Consider the following 15,115-nt stretch of genomic DNA (forward strand, 5'->3'; position numbering starts at 1 on the left):
TCACCAGATTTCCTTTCTCTACACATCTTTTTTTTTTTTTTTTTCCTTTTAGGGCCACACCTGTGGCAAAACAGGGGTCAAATTGGAGCTGCGAGATTTCTTTTTTTTTGTTGTTGTTGTTGTTGCTGCTATTTCTTGGGCCGCTCCCGCGGCATATGGAGGTTCCCAGGCTAGGGGTTGAATCGGAGCTGTAGCCACCGGCCTACGCCAGAGCCACAGCAACGCGGGATCCGAGCCGTGTCTGCAACCTACACCACAGCTCACGGCAACGCCGGATCGTTAACCCACTGAGCAAGGGCAGGGATCGAACCCGCAACCTCATGGTTCCTAGTCAGATTCGTTAACCACTGCGCCACGACAGGAACTCCAAGATTTCTTGTCGTGGCGCAGTGGTTAACGAATCCGACTAGGAACGATGAGGTTGCAGATTCAATTCCTGGCCTTGCTCAGTGGGTTAAGGATCCGGCGTTGCCGTGAGCTGTGGTGTAGGTCACAGACACGGCTCGGATCCCGCGTTGGTGGCTCTGATGTAGGCCGGTGTGGCGGCTACAGCTCTGATTCAGCCCCTAGCCTGGGAACCACCATATGCTGTGGGAGCAGCCCCAGAAAAAGGCGAAAAGACAAAAAAAAACCAACCAACCAACAAACAAAAAATTGGAGCTGCAGCTGCCCACGTACACCACTGACATGGCAATGCCAGATCTGCATCTGCAACCTATGCCGCAGCTTGCAGTAATGTCAGATCCTTAACCCACTGAGTGAGGCCAGAGATTGAATCTGCATCCTGAAGGACACTGGGTCGGGTTCTTAACTCACTGAGCCACAATGGGAACTCCTCCTCTACCCATCTTAAATAACTTGCCATGTCACCACTTATGAATAAAAACAATGAAAGAATTTATCATCAAAGACTGTATCTCTAGATTTTACAGCCTCTCTACATTTTCTAGACTCTATACACAGGTTTAGCAAAGCCAGTCACTTCAAATAAATCTTTGTACTTTGCCAGATTCCCTCAAACATTAAAAAAATTACACACAACTGAGGTAAATTACCATAATTCTTTCTCCTCTTTACATGACAAGGTTTAACAACAATGTAAGAATTTAGGAGCTGGCAGGGCCCACGCAGCTTAAGTGCTACTAATGTATGTATGTGAGGAATCACTAATTAAAAGGTAACTTGGCTTAGTTACCAATAGTTATTATAAATGTGAAGCTAAACATCTAACATAGTTCCACTGGTACTATTTTTGTCTCCTGCAGCAACATAAACTAGGTCTTTTTCTTTTTTTGTCTTTTTTTCAGGGCCACACCCACAGCATATGGAGGTTCCCAGGCTAGGGGTTGAATCGGAGCTGTAGCCGCTGGCCTGCACCACAGCCCCAGCAACGCCAGATCCGAGCTGTATCTGCAACCTACACCACAGCTCACGGCAACGCCGGATCCTTAACCCACTGAGCGAGGCTAGGGATCGAACCAGCATCCTCATGGATGCTAGTCAGATTTGCTTCTGCTGAGCCAGGACAGGAACTCCAAAATAAGTCTATTTTTTCTTCCTCAAGTTATATCTCTCATGGATATTAAGATAGCTCTTAGTTCTTAGTTCCTCAGTTACTTCTCACAGGACATGACTACCCAAATGACCTGGTCATTCTCTAGATAAAACTCAAGGAACTGAATTCTTGTTTTCTCATTGGAGCTGAAGGAGGAGCACTAGAGTTACTGTCTGTCTGTCTTTCTTTCTTAATGATTTTTATTTTTTCAAGTTACTGTATTTCCCTTTCCCCTTTACATGGAAAGATTTTGGTTCCTTCTAGTTAATGCCATAATCAGGATCTAGCACCTTCCCCACACCTGCTTTGCAGATTTATGAAAAACTAGAAGCAGAGTTACTGCTATTGAAGGAAATGTGTACATGTTACATGACTAATATTAATAATACAGAGATCATAATGAAGTAAAAAATAACAAAAACTGCTGAGGTGGGATAAATTCACTTTTTTGAATAATGTCAGCAGCATGTTAATTGCTACAACTCATGTTATAACATATACCAAGATCTTTAAATTTTTTAGTAATCCTACTTCGAGAGCTACAAGGAAGAAACTCCAAAACATAAGAAATACTTTATGAAAAAGATACTAATCATATAACTATTTACAGTGGCAAAACAGAACACCTTTTTCTATTCAGTAACATTCACATGATAAACTATTATGCAGCCATTAAAACAATGTCTCAAGAAACTCATAAATTTAGAAAATGTTTACATTATGTTAAGGGTATCAACTTCAACACAATATTGTGGCTACAGTAAGATCACATTTCATAAAACAATAAAAACTACATTAAAAAGGTAAGAAAACATTAAAATGTTAACAGTAGTTGTCACTAGTTAGAGAAATGGTATAATTTTTATTTCTGCTTTTATACTTCCTATATATTCTAGAGCGAATACATAAGTTTTTTAATAAAAATTGTTTTTCAAATATAATGATTATTATCCTTTTATTTCAGCTTATAATCATTAAAACAAGAGTCAAAGTTGGACAGCAACTAACAACAATACAGAGTAAATGACTAGTACATAAGTTAAGAATTAAAAAGATGTGTAAGGCTAAGGAAGAAAATATAGATTGATGAAAAAAATATACCATAATCACTACTGATAAAGACAAAGCCTCTAAAATAATGGAAACTAATGTCTAAGAAACAGAAATTCATATATTCCAGCAGTGAAATAAAGAATTTCATTCATGCTAAAAGGCCCATGTGGATACTAAGCAAAACAGAAGAGCAAAAATGTGTTAGGAAGTGCGGGGGTAAGGAGGTGGTTTCTGCCTTCACTTCAAAGACTTAAAGGAGGGAATTCCTTCTACTCTATATTTCTAATCACTTTTTCTCACTCCTTTCTTAAATTGACTCCTATAGAAATTATTGCTAATCTGCTGGGTAAAATGCCTGCCATTTACTGACTTTTTTTACGGCCACACCTGTGACATATGGCAGTTCCTTGGGGTCTAATCAGAGCTGCAGCTACCGGCCTACATCACAGCCATAGCAACACCAGATCCAAGTTGCATTTGCGATCTATGCTACAGCTTGCGGCAAGGCCAGATCCTTAATCCACTGGCTGAGGCCAGGGATCAAACCCACATCCTCACAGACACTATGAAGGGTTCTTAACCCTCTGAGTCACAGTGAGAGCTCCTCATCTTTTTGATTAGACTCAGGAACATGGTGCTGCTCAAGGCCAGTGCATACATGCAGTATGACCTCTTGCCTTATTTGGCTCTTCATATTTCATTCCATCATTTAGACTAAGCAGAATCTGCCTCAGCAGTCCTAGCTATTCTCTGACTGGATGGCTGACATGAACTGCCTCTCTTTGCAACTGATCAGGTAAATATGATCAAAGACACAGGGGCAGGACCATGGCTTAAACTTCTAAGATTAAGCTATGTTCCCCAAATTAGCTCTTATCAGATATGTTCTGATAATGCAGGCAGGACAGGATACCTACTTAACTACTGGTTTATAAATAAGCCAGTACTGTGATTCCTTTGCATTTTGCTACTGGCCATGTGTATGTGTGTGTGTATTGGTCTGTTTATCACAGTCTGAAAAGATCCTTAAAAGAAAGAAAAGATAAGGGGAAGTAAAGTCCACCTTGCACTCCTAATAACTGTTCAAACTACCAATATTAACAATATGATTGAAGATCTTGGCAACATGAAAAGAGAGTATTAGAAACAACTTAAAATCTTCACTTAGAAATGTATCACGAAAGTATCTAAAAACATGTATACTTGTTTTTAAACACTCAAAAAATAAAGTTCTTTTAATAGATTATGAAAGTTTACCATTTTAGAAATAAATACCATCTTTAAAATTATAATCCTTTTAAAGTATTGTGACATACTTCTTAATTTGGCATCATGCTAGAGCCTCTGCATCTCTAATCCTTCATGTTGACACAATGCAAAATAATAGTAGATCCAAGACCAACACTCCTCAACTTAAATAAATTTCTCTAGGTGCAACCATCCAGCTAGTTTGTGAATTTTCTTAATATGTCCATAATTATAAATTGTATTACCAATGATATACTTACAAATACAGTATCACAGCAAAAAAAGTAGTAGTCAGGTACTAAATGTTGTTACATATATTATCATTCAGAGTGACCCAAGGGGAAAATATAATTCTGATTACCTGGGCTTTGCTGGTACATCAGAAGGATTACTGCAAAATGGTTCCTGGTAAATAGTTTCTGAAAGGTCATGATCCAACAAAGTTGCCATAATTTCTTCCCTACTTGGTGGGGACATAAGTGGTTTCAGAATGTGAGCAGTTCGAGGGGTGAAACTGCCATTTTTAGATTGTGAGGGAGAGCTGGTAGACCTTGGTGAACTATCAGGAGTTGGTGTCAACATATCATTGTTTCTTGAAACATACAATTCTAAATCTTCAGAAGCTGCATCTACAAGTTCACCATCAGGAGAGGACAGTATTGTAGTAAAAGAGGTATTGACTGCATCGAGAGACTGTCCCATTTCTTTTCTGGTATGACCTGGAATCCAGTCTGAACTGCCTGGCTGTGAGAGGCTAAGAAACACTTCTTTGCTTACCGAATTCCTATTCAATCTGGATTTTTCATTTAGACAGTCCTCTGACTGCTGCACACAGAAAGATTCCTTTATTGAATTGGAGCGAGTTGTTACAGGATGAAAGCTATTTTTCCACTGGTTGTGGTGATGATTCTCATTGCTATCTATGGATGATTTCTCAAAGAGTTCAGGACTTAGAGTTCCAGATCTAATCCATGAGGCTGAGTCTGAAGCATGATGTTTGTTTTCATCACATTTCTGGTTATCATGGTTTAAAAACTCAGTTTTTTCTATAGTTTGTCCTGGGAAAAGATCCTGAACTGCATCACTTAGGAACTTCTGAGGCAAATTCTGATCAGCTGGGACAAACTGACTTCCAGAATAAAAGCTACAAAATCCAGTTTGACCTATTGTATTAATATCAAAATTATAATTATGTTCAGGAGACAAGCTATCTTCAAGTGAATAACAACTTTCAAAACCTGGATCTGAAAAAAAGATGGGACTATCATCTGATAGGGAGTTATCCAATTGGCCAGAGTTTTGTAAATTTAAAGAGTCTACTTTATGAAGTTTGGGAATTTTTTCTTTAGGTTTTGTACTTCTGGGAGTTCGAGGTTTTCTTGGAGATGTTACAGATCGTGTTCGTTTAATTGATTTGTTATGCTCAAGGGAACCAGAAATATTTTTGCTTGGTTGCTGTTTATTAGACAATGGGTCTTGCATACTATTTGCATTTTGTGCTTTCTGCTGTCTTTTCTGTAACAATTCTTTTAGAACTGCCAGTCCAGACTGTCCTTCACCAAATGCTGAAGGTGTTGACATATTTCGATTTCTACACTGAGAAAGTGCTTTGGTTTGTGAAATTGCTTCTGATAATGATCTTTGCTTTATCCTTTCAGGTTTAAAATTTGACATATCTAAAATAAAGCCTCTTTGTTTTTGCTCCCATGCTATTTGTTTGATTGGGCTTCTCAGGGAAGTTACAAAGCAATTGTTAGGTATCTGACTTTCCTCTGAGGCAGCATTCCCTGGAGAACAAGTTTCACTGTGCTTTGACTGCTCTGCCATGCACACAACCTGCTGCTGCTGACTGTCTTTGCAGTGCAGAAAATTAGGGGCATACATCTGGTCTGCCTTTGATTCTAGGGAATTACGATATTCATTTAACTTTCCAAGAGATGACAAATAGTTTTTTTGTATATTTGCATTCTCTTCTATCTTTGGAGACATTATACCAGAAGACATCTGTGTATTCTGTGCTACCTGAGACAAATGGTTTGAAAGGTCAAATATATTTTTTTGAATCAGGGTTGATTCTTTTAGAGTAAACATAGCATTTTGATTATGAGACCGCTGAACATTAATTTTTGAGATAGCAGGTCCCAAAGAACTACAAACAACTGATGAATGCACATCATCTCGTGAACTAGGGAATGCTTGCGAATCTACAGGCTTCTTGCTTTCTAGGAAAGAAGAAAAGCAGCCAGGTAAATTCTGCTGTCCGTGAATTCCAGTAGGGAGAATAGAATGGGGATGATCTATAGCAGAGCCCATTAGTGACACATCTTTCTGTTTAAAAAGTAGTTGAGAGCCTCCAGAACTATTTGCGGTCTCAGATACATTCTGTTTCAGCATAAACTTAACTTCGGCACCAGCTTGAGATTTTAGTTTTTCATCTTTTAGTGTTATGTGCTTTCTTGATATACCTTTCTCATTTGTTTTTTGTTTCTGTTTTGCTCTTGGTTTCTTTTTTCCATCATCTACTGGTTTATTTGTCTGATTTCGTTTGTTCCTTTTCTTAGTAACCACAGAGGGATTAACAAGCTTTGTTTTTGATTTCTTAACCTGTACTCTTGCTCGACTATTTTTCCCTGTACGGGAGTTAAGAGTCTTGCCAATATATGCATTAGGACCCTTAAAAAGCATTGCTTCTTTATCAGCAGCAGCCATAATTTCCTCAGCTCTTGGATCTGTGGGAGACCAGCAGCGAGGTGGAGAAGAATTTATGGGACTTGTGCTTCTCTCAGAAAGAAAACCTAGCTTAGACATAACATCACTATAATTTAAATCACAGTCTTCGGTTTCAGCATTATAAGATGGTAAGGGAGGAGAAAGAATAGCATGTGACCGTTTTTTCCTGAAAGACAAAGTTCTTTTAATATTTTCACTATTTGTCCTTTGTTGCTTACCAGTTTTTTTCTTTGCAGACTTATGTTTTGATTTTCTTCTGTGACTTTTCTTTGGTGTTAGTGGATAAATGGGATATTTGGTTGCAGGGGAGTCAGGAACTTTTGGCCAAAAATCCTTCAAAGGTGCAAGCTTTTTATACAGTTCCATTTTTTCCTCTGTTAATATTACTTGTTTTTCTTTAGAGTCTATTTTTCCTAGCTTCACGAGCATATTTTTCCTCCCTCTAAATCTATTAATGATAATATACTTTATGATGACAGGGGGCAGCTTTTTAGACATTTTTCTGCGTTTTCGAGATTTGAGAGTTCCATCTAAACTTTCACCAATTTCCATGGGATGAGGTAGGCTAATTTTTGAGTTGTGTGTTATAAAACTTGACTCACTATCTTCATTCTCATAATTTACCTTGCGTTTGGCTCTAAGTGTGTATTTATTTCCATACAATCCAAAGGACTGCTCAGTTTCTAAGGTTCCATCTCCAAAGTGACAGTCCACAAAACTGTCTGCAGATGTTTTATTTTCAAAAGCTCCACGGGTGACCTTAATTAAATCACTAGCCAATACATTATCCTTCCCAGGATTACTATTACAAGGATTATTTTGTATACAATTATCTTTTGAGGGTCCAGTCTCAGTAGTTTTGGTACAAGTCTCTTGATGACCTACAAGCTTCTTTTTATTCATTTTTAATCGGGACTGTTTATTGCCAGGTTGTAGTTTATATGTGACAGGAGAGAGTTTTTGTGGCCTACTTAGACAATTAGAAAGAACAACACTGGGAAAAAACATATAATGTGCTGCTTGCTGACTGAGGCTTGGTTTTTCTGTTTTATGTTCTTGAAATTCTTCATATCTAATTTTAAGTTTATTTAGTCCATTTTCATCAGCAATGCTATCAAGAGAATGCACCATAGTTCTACTCTCCCCTGAGCATGATAGCAAGTCACAATTTTCAGTTAATGATGAAGGGAATAAACTATTCAGAGCTGTGCTATTTCCTTTTTCATTTCCTTCAGAGGATAATTTACTTTTTGAATGATTTAAGTCAGAAAAGTTGAAAGAATTTTTGCCCAATGTACTTTCATTAGTGTGACGGTTCATATGTATAAAAGGGGTATCCTTATCAATTTTTCTGATGTTTGTATACTTTCTACTTGGTACTTGTCTCGTAACAGATGGAATATCTTCTTCATAATCAAAAATACTACTTTCACAGGAAGATACTGGAGGGATGTCTTTCTTGCTATTCTCTTTATGAGAGTTTTCTGAATGGACATTACTGCTTAAAGATCCAGGGTACTTCATAGAGTAAGTGCTTTCATTTGTAAAAGAAGCAACTGAATGATCTAGACTTTTTTCCAGGTTGTTTGGCTGTGAAAGGTCTTCAATTAAATCTTCCTTGTTCAAAACATGGGAAGAAAGGGCACTTGTGTGTTTACACTGAAAGGTAATTTTGGCGGAAGATGGGGGTTCTAATGTAGCAGCATCTTTGTGAAAGATGGAAGGTTTTACTGACAGCTTGCTTGTTGCAATCACAGAAGAGTGGGTTCTAGAATTTTCATTGTTCAGTGGATTGTCTGAAATGTGAGAAAAATAAAATTTATTTCACCTCTACTCTTTTAAGTTTTAAAATATTTTCCCACACCATGATATTATCACTAAGAAAGAAATCAAATGAAATTAAACTTGTATGTTTAAAACAGTTATCTCAATAAAAAAAAGTTATTCCCATCATTGGGAAAATACTTCTATCTAATAATCAAAAATTAATTAGATTTGATTGTTAGTCATTATTTTAAACACATATTCCTTTGACCAGAAATAGATGATATCAATATTCAGTGCCTTTTGGGAGAATATGGGGAAAAATACTGTCACCTTGAAAATCTTTCATAAAATAGTTAAGTCCTTGCATTATCACTTCTATAGGCTAAGCATACTTCTTATTCTTCCCTATGTTAAATGTTAAGATGATAAACTGATTAAAGTTTATGAAGCTATAAATCAGTGATTAATAAATGTTATCCTCTTAGAAATGAGAAAAATACTATATATCTACATTCTCTCAAAATAAAAAATCATGGAGGATAAAATCTAACAGTATTGTTGTAGCCTCACTGAGCCAACAACATACAGAGAGAGTGTGACTTTAGTTTTCAAAATAAATATATATTTGCAGCTTCTACATAACAAAATGCTCACAGTAGACTAGTTTACTTACCACTATTTTCATCTGCAGTTCCATCTAACTGAGGTATAGAAAGATTGGCTAGAAGCAAACTGTTATTACTCCATTCCATTTCTTCTTCTGAAGATGAATCATCTTCTTCTGTTGAGCTTCTATGGGTATTTCTGCACAGTGATCTAGAGAATATATTAAGATTCACAGTGAGTATGAACATTAGAAAAAAAAGCATGTCAGACTCAAATAATTTGCATAGTTGTTGTTGTTTTTTATGGCCACACCATGGCATATGGTATTACTGGGCCAGGAAGTGACTATGAGCAACAGCTGCAACCTATGCCACAGCGGTGGGAATACCGGATCCTTAACCCACTATGCCAGGCCAGGGATCGAACCTGTGCTGCCACAGAGACAATGCCAGATTCTTAACATGCTGTACTACAGCAGGAAGTCCTAACTTGCCTAATTTCATGCTGTAAAAGTAAAATGAAGTAAAAAATATATGAAAATTATAATCTTAGGCAGATTTACTTTGCTTTGGTACCATAATTCTACCAAGTTATTGTAAATATACTTTATAAACTCACTTTATAGTGAGATGGAAGACACTCTCATTCCAGTATTCAAAGCTCCACAATATCCTAGACTACCATATCGAATTAAGTTCTCCCTTATATTCTCCCCTTCATCTCTCATTAGGTATACACATATAAACAGCCTGGGTAAGAAGCCAGTAATTTCCAAAAAGGTGGCATCCTGGCACATTTTAAGAAATCTTCATAAATACACAATCAGTACATTATGAATTAGAGCAAACAAACAAAAAGATAGGCCAGGGGAGTATTTAGGGCAGGGCTGAAAGAGAAAGCAAAAAGATAAGAAATAGGCTAGGAGGGAGCAAAGGTGTTGAGTCAATTCCAGCAGTGGCTATAAAGCTGGGTTACTAAAGAATGCAGAGGAAGGGAGTTCCCATCACGGCACAGTGGTTAACGAATCCGACTAGGAACCATGAGGTTGTGGGTTCGATCCCTGCCCTTGCTCAGTGGGTTAAGGATCCAGCATTGCCGTGAGCTGTGGTGTAGGTTGCAGATGCGGCTCGGATCCAGCGTTGCTGTGGCCCTGGTGTAGGCCAGTGGCTTCAGCTCTGATTAGACCCCTAGCCTGGGAACTTCCATATGCCGCGGGAGCGGCCCAAGAAATAGCAAAAAGACCAAAAAAAAAAAAAAAAAAAAGAATGCAGAGGGACTGTGAAGTCCAGGTGGATACTCTCTTTAAGTTTCATCTCATACAGATTTAAATGTTTCACTAGATCCTAGATTGATACTTTCCCTTCTATCTGGATGGGCAAAATTACTTTCTAACTCCATCTAAATTTTTTTTTCCTGTCTTAAAAATTTGAAAATACCCCTTTATTATGCATTTAAATGTTTCTTCATTAAGCCTTCCCCAAATCAGTTTGTCCTAAAAATCACTCTCTTAAAGAGATGAAAGAGTTACTAGAAATAATCTAGTGCAGCTTTCTACCCCAGGCAAAAAAACTTATTTTTAAAAGACTCCACCAACTCCACATTTACCTTCTCAGCCTAAGGGGCCTGCTGTCTCATAAGGTACCTTTTCTGTTGTTAATGGCTCTAATTCTTAGTAATTTTCTTCCTATATTACACAAAAATTTCACTCCTGACTTTTTTCTGTGTAGCCGTATGTAGCAGGTCCATGCTGTGTTTCCCAAGATAACCTTTAAAATATCTGAAGGTATTTATCATTTGTTCCATAATTCTTTTCTAATTAGATCAAACATTATCTATTCTTTCTATCAGACCAAATATTATCTTGTTTATAAAAGTGACAGTGTTCACAAATCCTTCTAGTTTTCTTCCTCTTCTTTCCCTTTGCTTTACTTCTTCAGTACTCAAAAAATACGGTACTCAGGTTCCTGTTGTGGCTCGGTGAGTTACGAACTTGACTTGTATCCATGAGGATGTGGGTTCAATCCCTGGCCTCGCTCAGTGGGTTAAGGATCCAGTGTTGCCATGAGCTATAGTGCTGTGGTGTAGTTCACAGATGTGGCTTGGATCCTGCATTGCTGTGGCTATGGTATAGGCCAGCAACTGTAACTCTGATTCAACCCCTAGTCTGGGAACTTCTGTATGCCACAGGTGTGGCCCTAAAAAGCAAAAGAAAAAAAGGTATTTGGGGCAGAATATAACATCCAACATGCAGGCAGAATTAAATGACTCCTTTTCTGGACACTATATTACTATTTTTTTTTTCTTTTTAGGGTCACACCTGTGGCATATGGAAGTTCCCAGGCTCGGGGTTGAATCGGAGCTGTAGCTGCTGGCCTCCATCACAGCTACAGCAACGCCAGATCCCAGCTGCGTCTTTGACCTACACCACAGCTCACGGCAATGTCAGATCCTTAACCCAATGAGTGAGGCCAGGGATCAGACCCACAACCTCACTGACACCAGCCGGGTTCATTTCTGCTGAACCACAATGGGAACTCCCTGGACACCATACTTCTACTATTCAATCTCTCTCTAGTATACATTTATGAAATGCTGAGGTTTCTTTTTCCAAGGTTAACATGGGTGTGGTTTTCACAGAATTGGTCCAGTCAAAGGACACACAAGCATTAATTTAATTATGGGATAAACTAGGTCTATTATTTTAAACAAGTTGGCAGGACTGGGAATAATGAGATAGTGATTTCACAAGTATGTTACCTATTTGAATGTGTATCTACTGAATATGGGCATCGAAGCATAAAACAGCTAAGCCAGATTAAGAGCTAAGAAACTGTAAAAGAAATGCTAATGGTAGGTTGATGGTAAAATCAAAGGGATAATATCAAAAGAAAACAGTGAAAGAACAATGAAGAGAAACACAGATGGAAGTAAGAAAAAGTGAAATGCCATATGATCAGCCAAATAAAAATATCAAATAGTCAATAAATTTTGCTAAAACAGAAAAGAAACAATCAACTTATTATAGCAAGACTTAGGTCCATCAAATAAATACTATTTTACCAATAAAATCTAAAATCTGTTAGAATAATAAATGTTACCCCAGCTATAGCTGGTAGCCAAAATTTCTTTTTTTTTTTTTTTTTTTTTTGGCCTTTTAGGGCCACACTGGCGGCATACGGAAGTTCCCTGGGTAGGTTATTAGATCGAACTGGAGCTACAGCTGTTGGCCTACACCATGGCCAGAGCAATGCCAGATCTGAGCTGCATCTGTGACTTACACCACAGCTCATGGCAATGCCAGATTCCAACCCACTAAGTGAGGCCAGGGATGGAAACTGCATCATCATGGATATTAGTCGGATTCGTTTCTGCTGTGCCACAACGGAAACGCCCACATTTATGTGGTTTTTGAATGCAAAATCAACTAAGCTCTCGCCTAATCAGTCACTACTACCACATATCCTCCTTATCCACAAGGATGTTAGCTAAGACTTTGTTAAATATCTGGCTGAAATTTAGACTCTATACGATTATCACATTTCTCTAAGTAAGCAACAGAAAGTGACTTGGACTCATGAAGGGTCTTGATATTCTCTGCTTCCCTTTCTAAGTGCCTACTAAGTGTTTATTTAACAATCATAATTATCACCCCTATTATATGGAGAACAGAACTGGAAGCAAGGAAACCAGATAAAAGGTGATTCATAGCATTCCAGATAAATAGTAACAAAACCCTAAACTAGAAAAATTTAACAACAGAGAGGGATGTAAAGAAGCACAAGTTAAATATGACTCTGAAGTCACAAACTTTAAGAAGTAGAAGGCAAAATAGTAGCACTATAAAAATAATAAACACAGAAACAAGAACAAAGCCATTTTATAGCACTGTTTATTATCATTTAGGATTGCTTATGCTCCAAAAGAGGTGGATGTGGCTGAAACATTTCCCAACAGGACATTCCATGAAAAGATTAATAAAATTTACACAAAAAAACTGACAAAATATTTTATAGAATAACTACAAAGAAATTGTATGTCTTTTACCTCACTTTTTTTTAACAGATTATGAAATATCAGCAAGTGACATTTTTATGATATTGTTGAGGATCAAATCTATCAGGAAATTGAATATTGATTCTCTCTAGCCTAGGTAAAATTAGGTCTTCAAAGGTTAAGGAGCTGAATCTTTGAACAATTTATCACTATGATAACAAAGAGAACTCAGTATGTGAAACTAGGAAGCAGGTATGAAATAATACTTTGCAAGTTTGGAATTTCCTACTCATAGAATAAAAATGCAAATCTTTGTAGGAGCATATTGCGAAAATATAGAAGAGAAGGTTCTGATATATATTCAGATATTAGGATCTGAAATTTTATCTTTTTTTTGGCTTTTCTAGGGCTGCACCTGCTGCATATGGAGGTTCCCAGGCTAGGGGACCAATTGGAGCCGTAGCCGCTGGCCTAAGCCACAGCCACATCAATGCCAGATCCGAGCCACGTCTTTGACCTGCGCCACAGCTCACAGCAATGCCGGATCCTTAACCCAATCAGTGAGACCAGGGATCGAACCTGCAACCTCTTGTTTCCTAGTCGGATTCGTTAACCACTGAGCCACGATGGGAACTCCCAGGATCTGAAATTTTAAAGGGATCTGAAAATTTATGTTTTACAGTAATGATGAGAAACTAGAGATGTATTATATATATTTAGTATGTATATATGACATACATATTAACATCCATATTTCAAAAAACAGACTTTAGAAGTTCTAGTATTGCTTACCAAGTTTAAAACAGAGGCACAATGAGTGTTTTAAGCTCAGAAGCCTAATGTTTTCTATACACAGAGCATACTGGTCAAGGGCAGACTCAAACCAATCAAGTTCATAAGAGACTGATTTAGAAAAACATACTATGGAGGAGAGTGGCCAAGATGGCAGAGTAAAATAACTAAGCTCACCTCCTCTCACAAGCATACCAAAAATCACAAAGAATTGCAAAACAACCACTGATGAAAAAGATTGGAACCTACTAGGGAAGAGATTTTTGGCCAACAGATATAAAGAAGGAACCACAGAGTGATGGGTAGGAGGGACAGACCTAAGATATAATATAATCTCACAGCCCCCTGGGTGGGTGACCTACAAAATGGAGAATACTTATATCAGAGTTCTCTCAGAGCTCCACATTAAGTCCCATAACCCAGGGGTCTGGCACTGGGAAGAGGAGTACCCAGAACATTTGGCTTTGAAGATCAGGGGGGCTTCATTGTATGAGCCCCCACAAGATGGGGGAGAAATAGAGACTTTATTCTTAAAAGGCACACACAAAATCTCATGTGTACAGGGACCAAATGTGAAAACAGTAATTTGAGAGGAGCCTGGGCCAGACCTAGTGGGCCTAGGAGCCTGGGCCGTCCTACTGGACTTGGACGGTCCCCTGGGGAGGTGAGAAGCAGCTGATGCTCACCCTGGGGACACAGATACTGGTGGTGGACATGTCAGGGAGCTTCATCTGTATGAGCTCTCCTGGAGGTTGACATCTTGGCACCAATACCTGGCCCCATTCAACAGCTTATAGAATCCAATGCTCTAACACCTCAAGAAAAATAACAAACTGGGAAGGAACACAGCTCTGCTCATTAGCAGACAGCAGCCAAAAGATCTGCTGAGACCACAGTTGCCTCTAGACATGCCCCTAGGCACATGCCCCTTTGGCACAACCAAAGTGCCAAGACCCAGCTCCACCTACCCGTGGGCAGGCACCAGCCCCTCCCACTAGGAAGTCTGCCCAAGCCTCTAGACCAGCCTCACCTACCAAGGGGCAGACAGCAGAAGCAAGAAAATTAGAGTCCCACAGTCTGTAGCAGAATCTGAAATGCAAGCCAGACACTCCCCTAGAACATGCTGGCCTCTGGCCTTCGGGTGATGGGAGGAGGATACGCTGCTGGGACGCTTAGGATGTATCCCACAGAGGGCCACTTCTACAAAGTTGAGAAATGTAACTAAGCTACCACATACAAAAAAATACAAATAGCAATTTAGACAAAATTAGGTTACAGAAGAATATGTTTCAGATGAAAGAATGAAACAAAACCCCAGAACTAAATGATGTGGAGACAGTCAATCTACCAATGAAAGAGTTCAGAATAATG

At 38.5% G+C, this 15,115-nt stretch overlaps 1 protein-coding gene across 6 annotated transcripts in view; it reads right to left on the reverse strand.

The window, feature by feature from the left end:
* The window catches only part of REV3L (REV3 like, DNA directed polymerase zeta catalytic subunit), a 203,864-nt gene that overhangs the window by 83,722 nt on the left and 105,027 nt on the right, over nt 1-15,115 (reverse strand). For all 6 annotated transcript variants that reach the window (XR_014807038.1, XR_014807043.1, XR_014807044.1 and 3 more), the window contains 2 exons: nt 9,027-9,169; nt 4,218-8,382 (listed from right to left, as the gene is read on the reverse strand). Coding sequence is in view for 3 of the 6 variants with exons in the window: in XM_021091238.2 (XP_020946897.2) it covers nt 4,218-8,382; nt 9,027-9,169 (4,308 nt within the window). In the remaining 3 variants the exon portion in view is untranslated. The remainder of the gene's footprint in view (nt 1-4,217; nt 8,383-9,026; nt 9,170-15,115) is intronic.

This window comes from Sus scrofa, chromosome 1 (assembly GCF_054392235.1).
Source record: "Sus scrofa isolate SSC_HxYL_T2T_F1_AM1 chromosome 1, Sscrofa_HxYL_maternal_Yorkshire_Landrace_v2.0, whole genome shotgun sequence".
NCBI lineage: Eukaryota > Metazoa > Chordata > Mammalia > Artiodactyla > Suidae > Sus > Sus scrofa.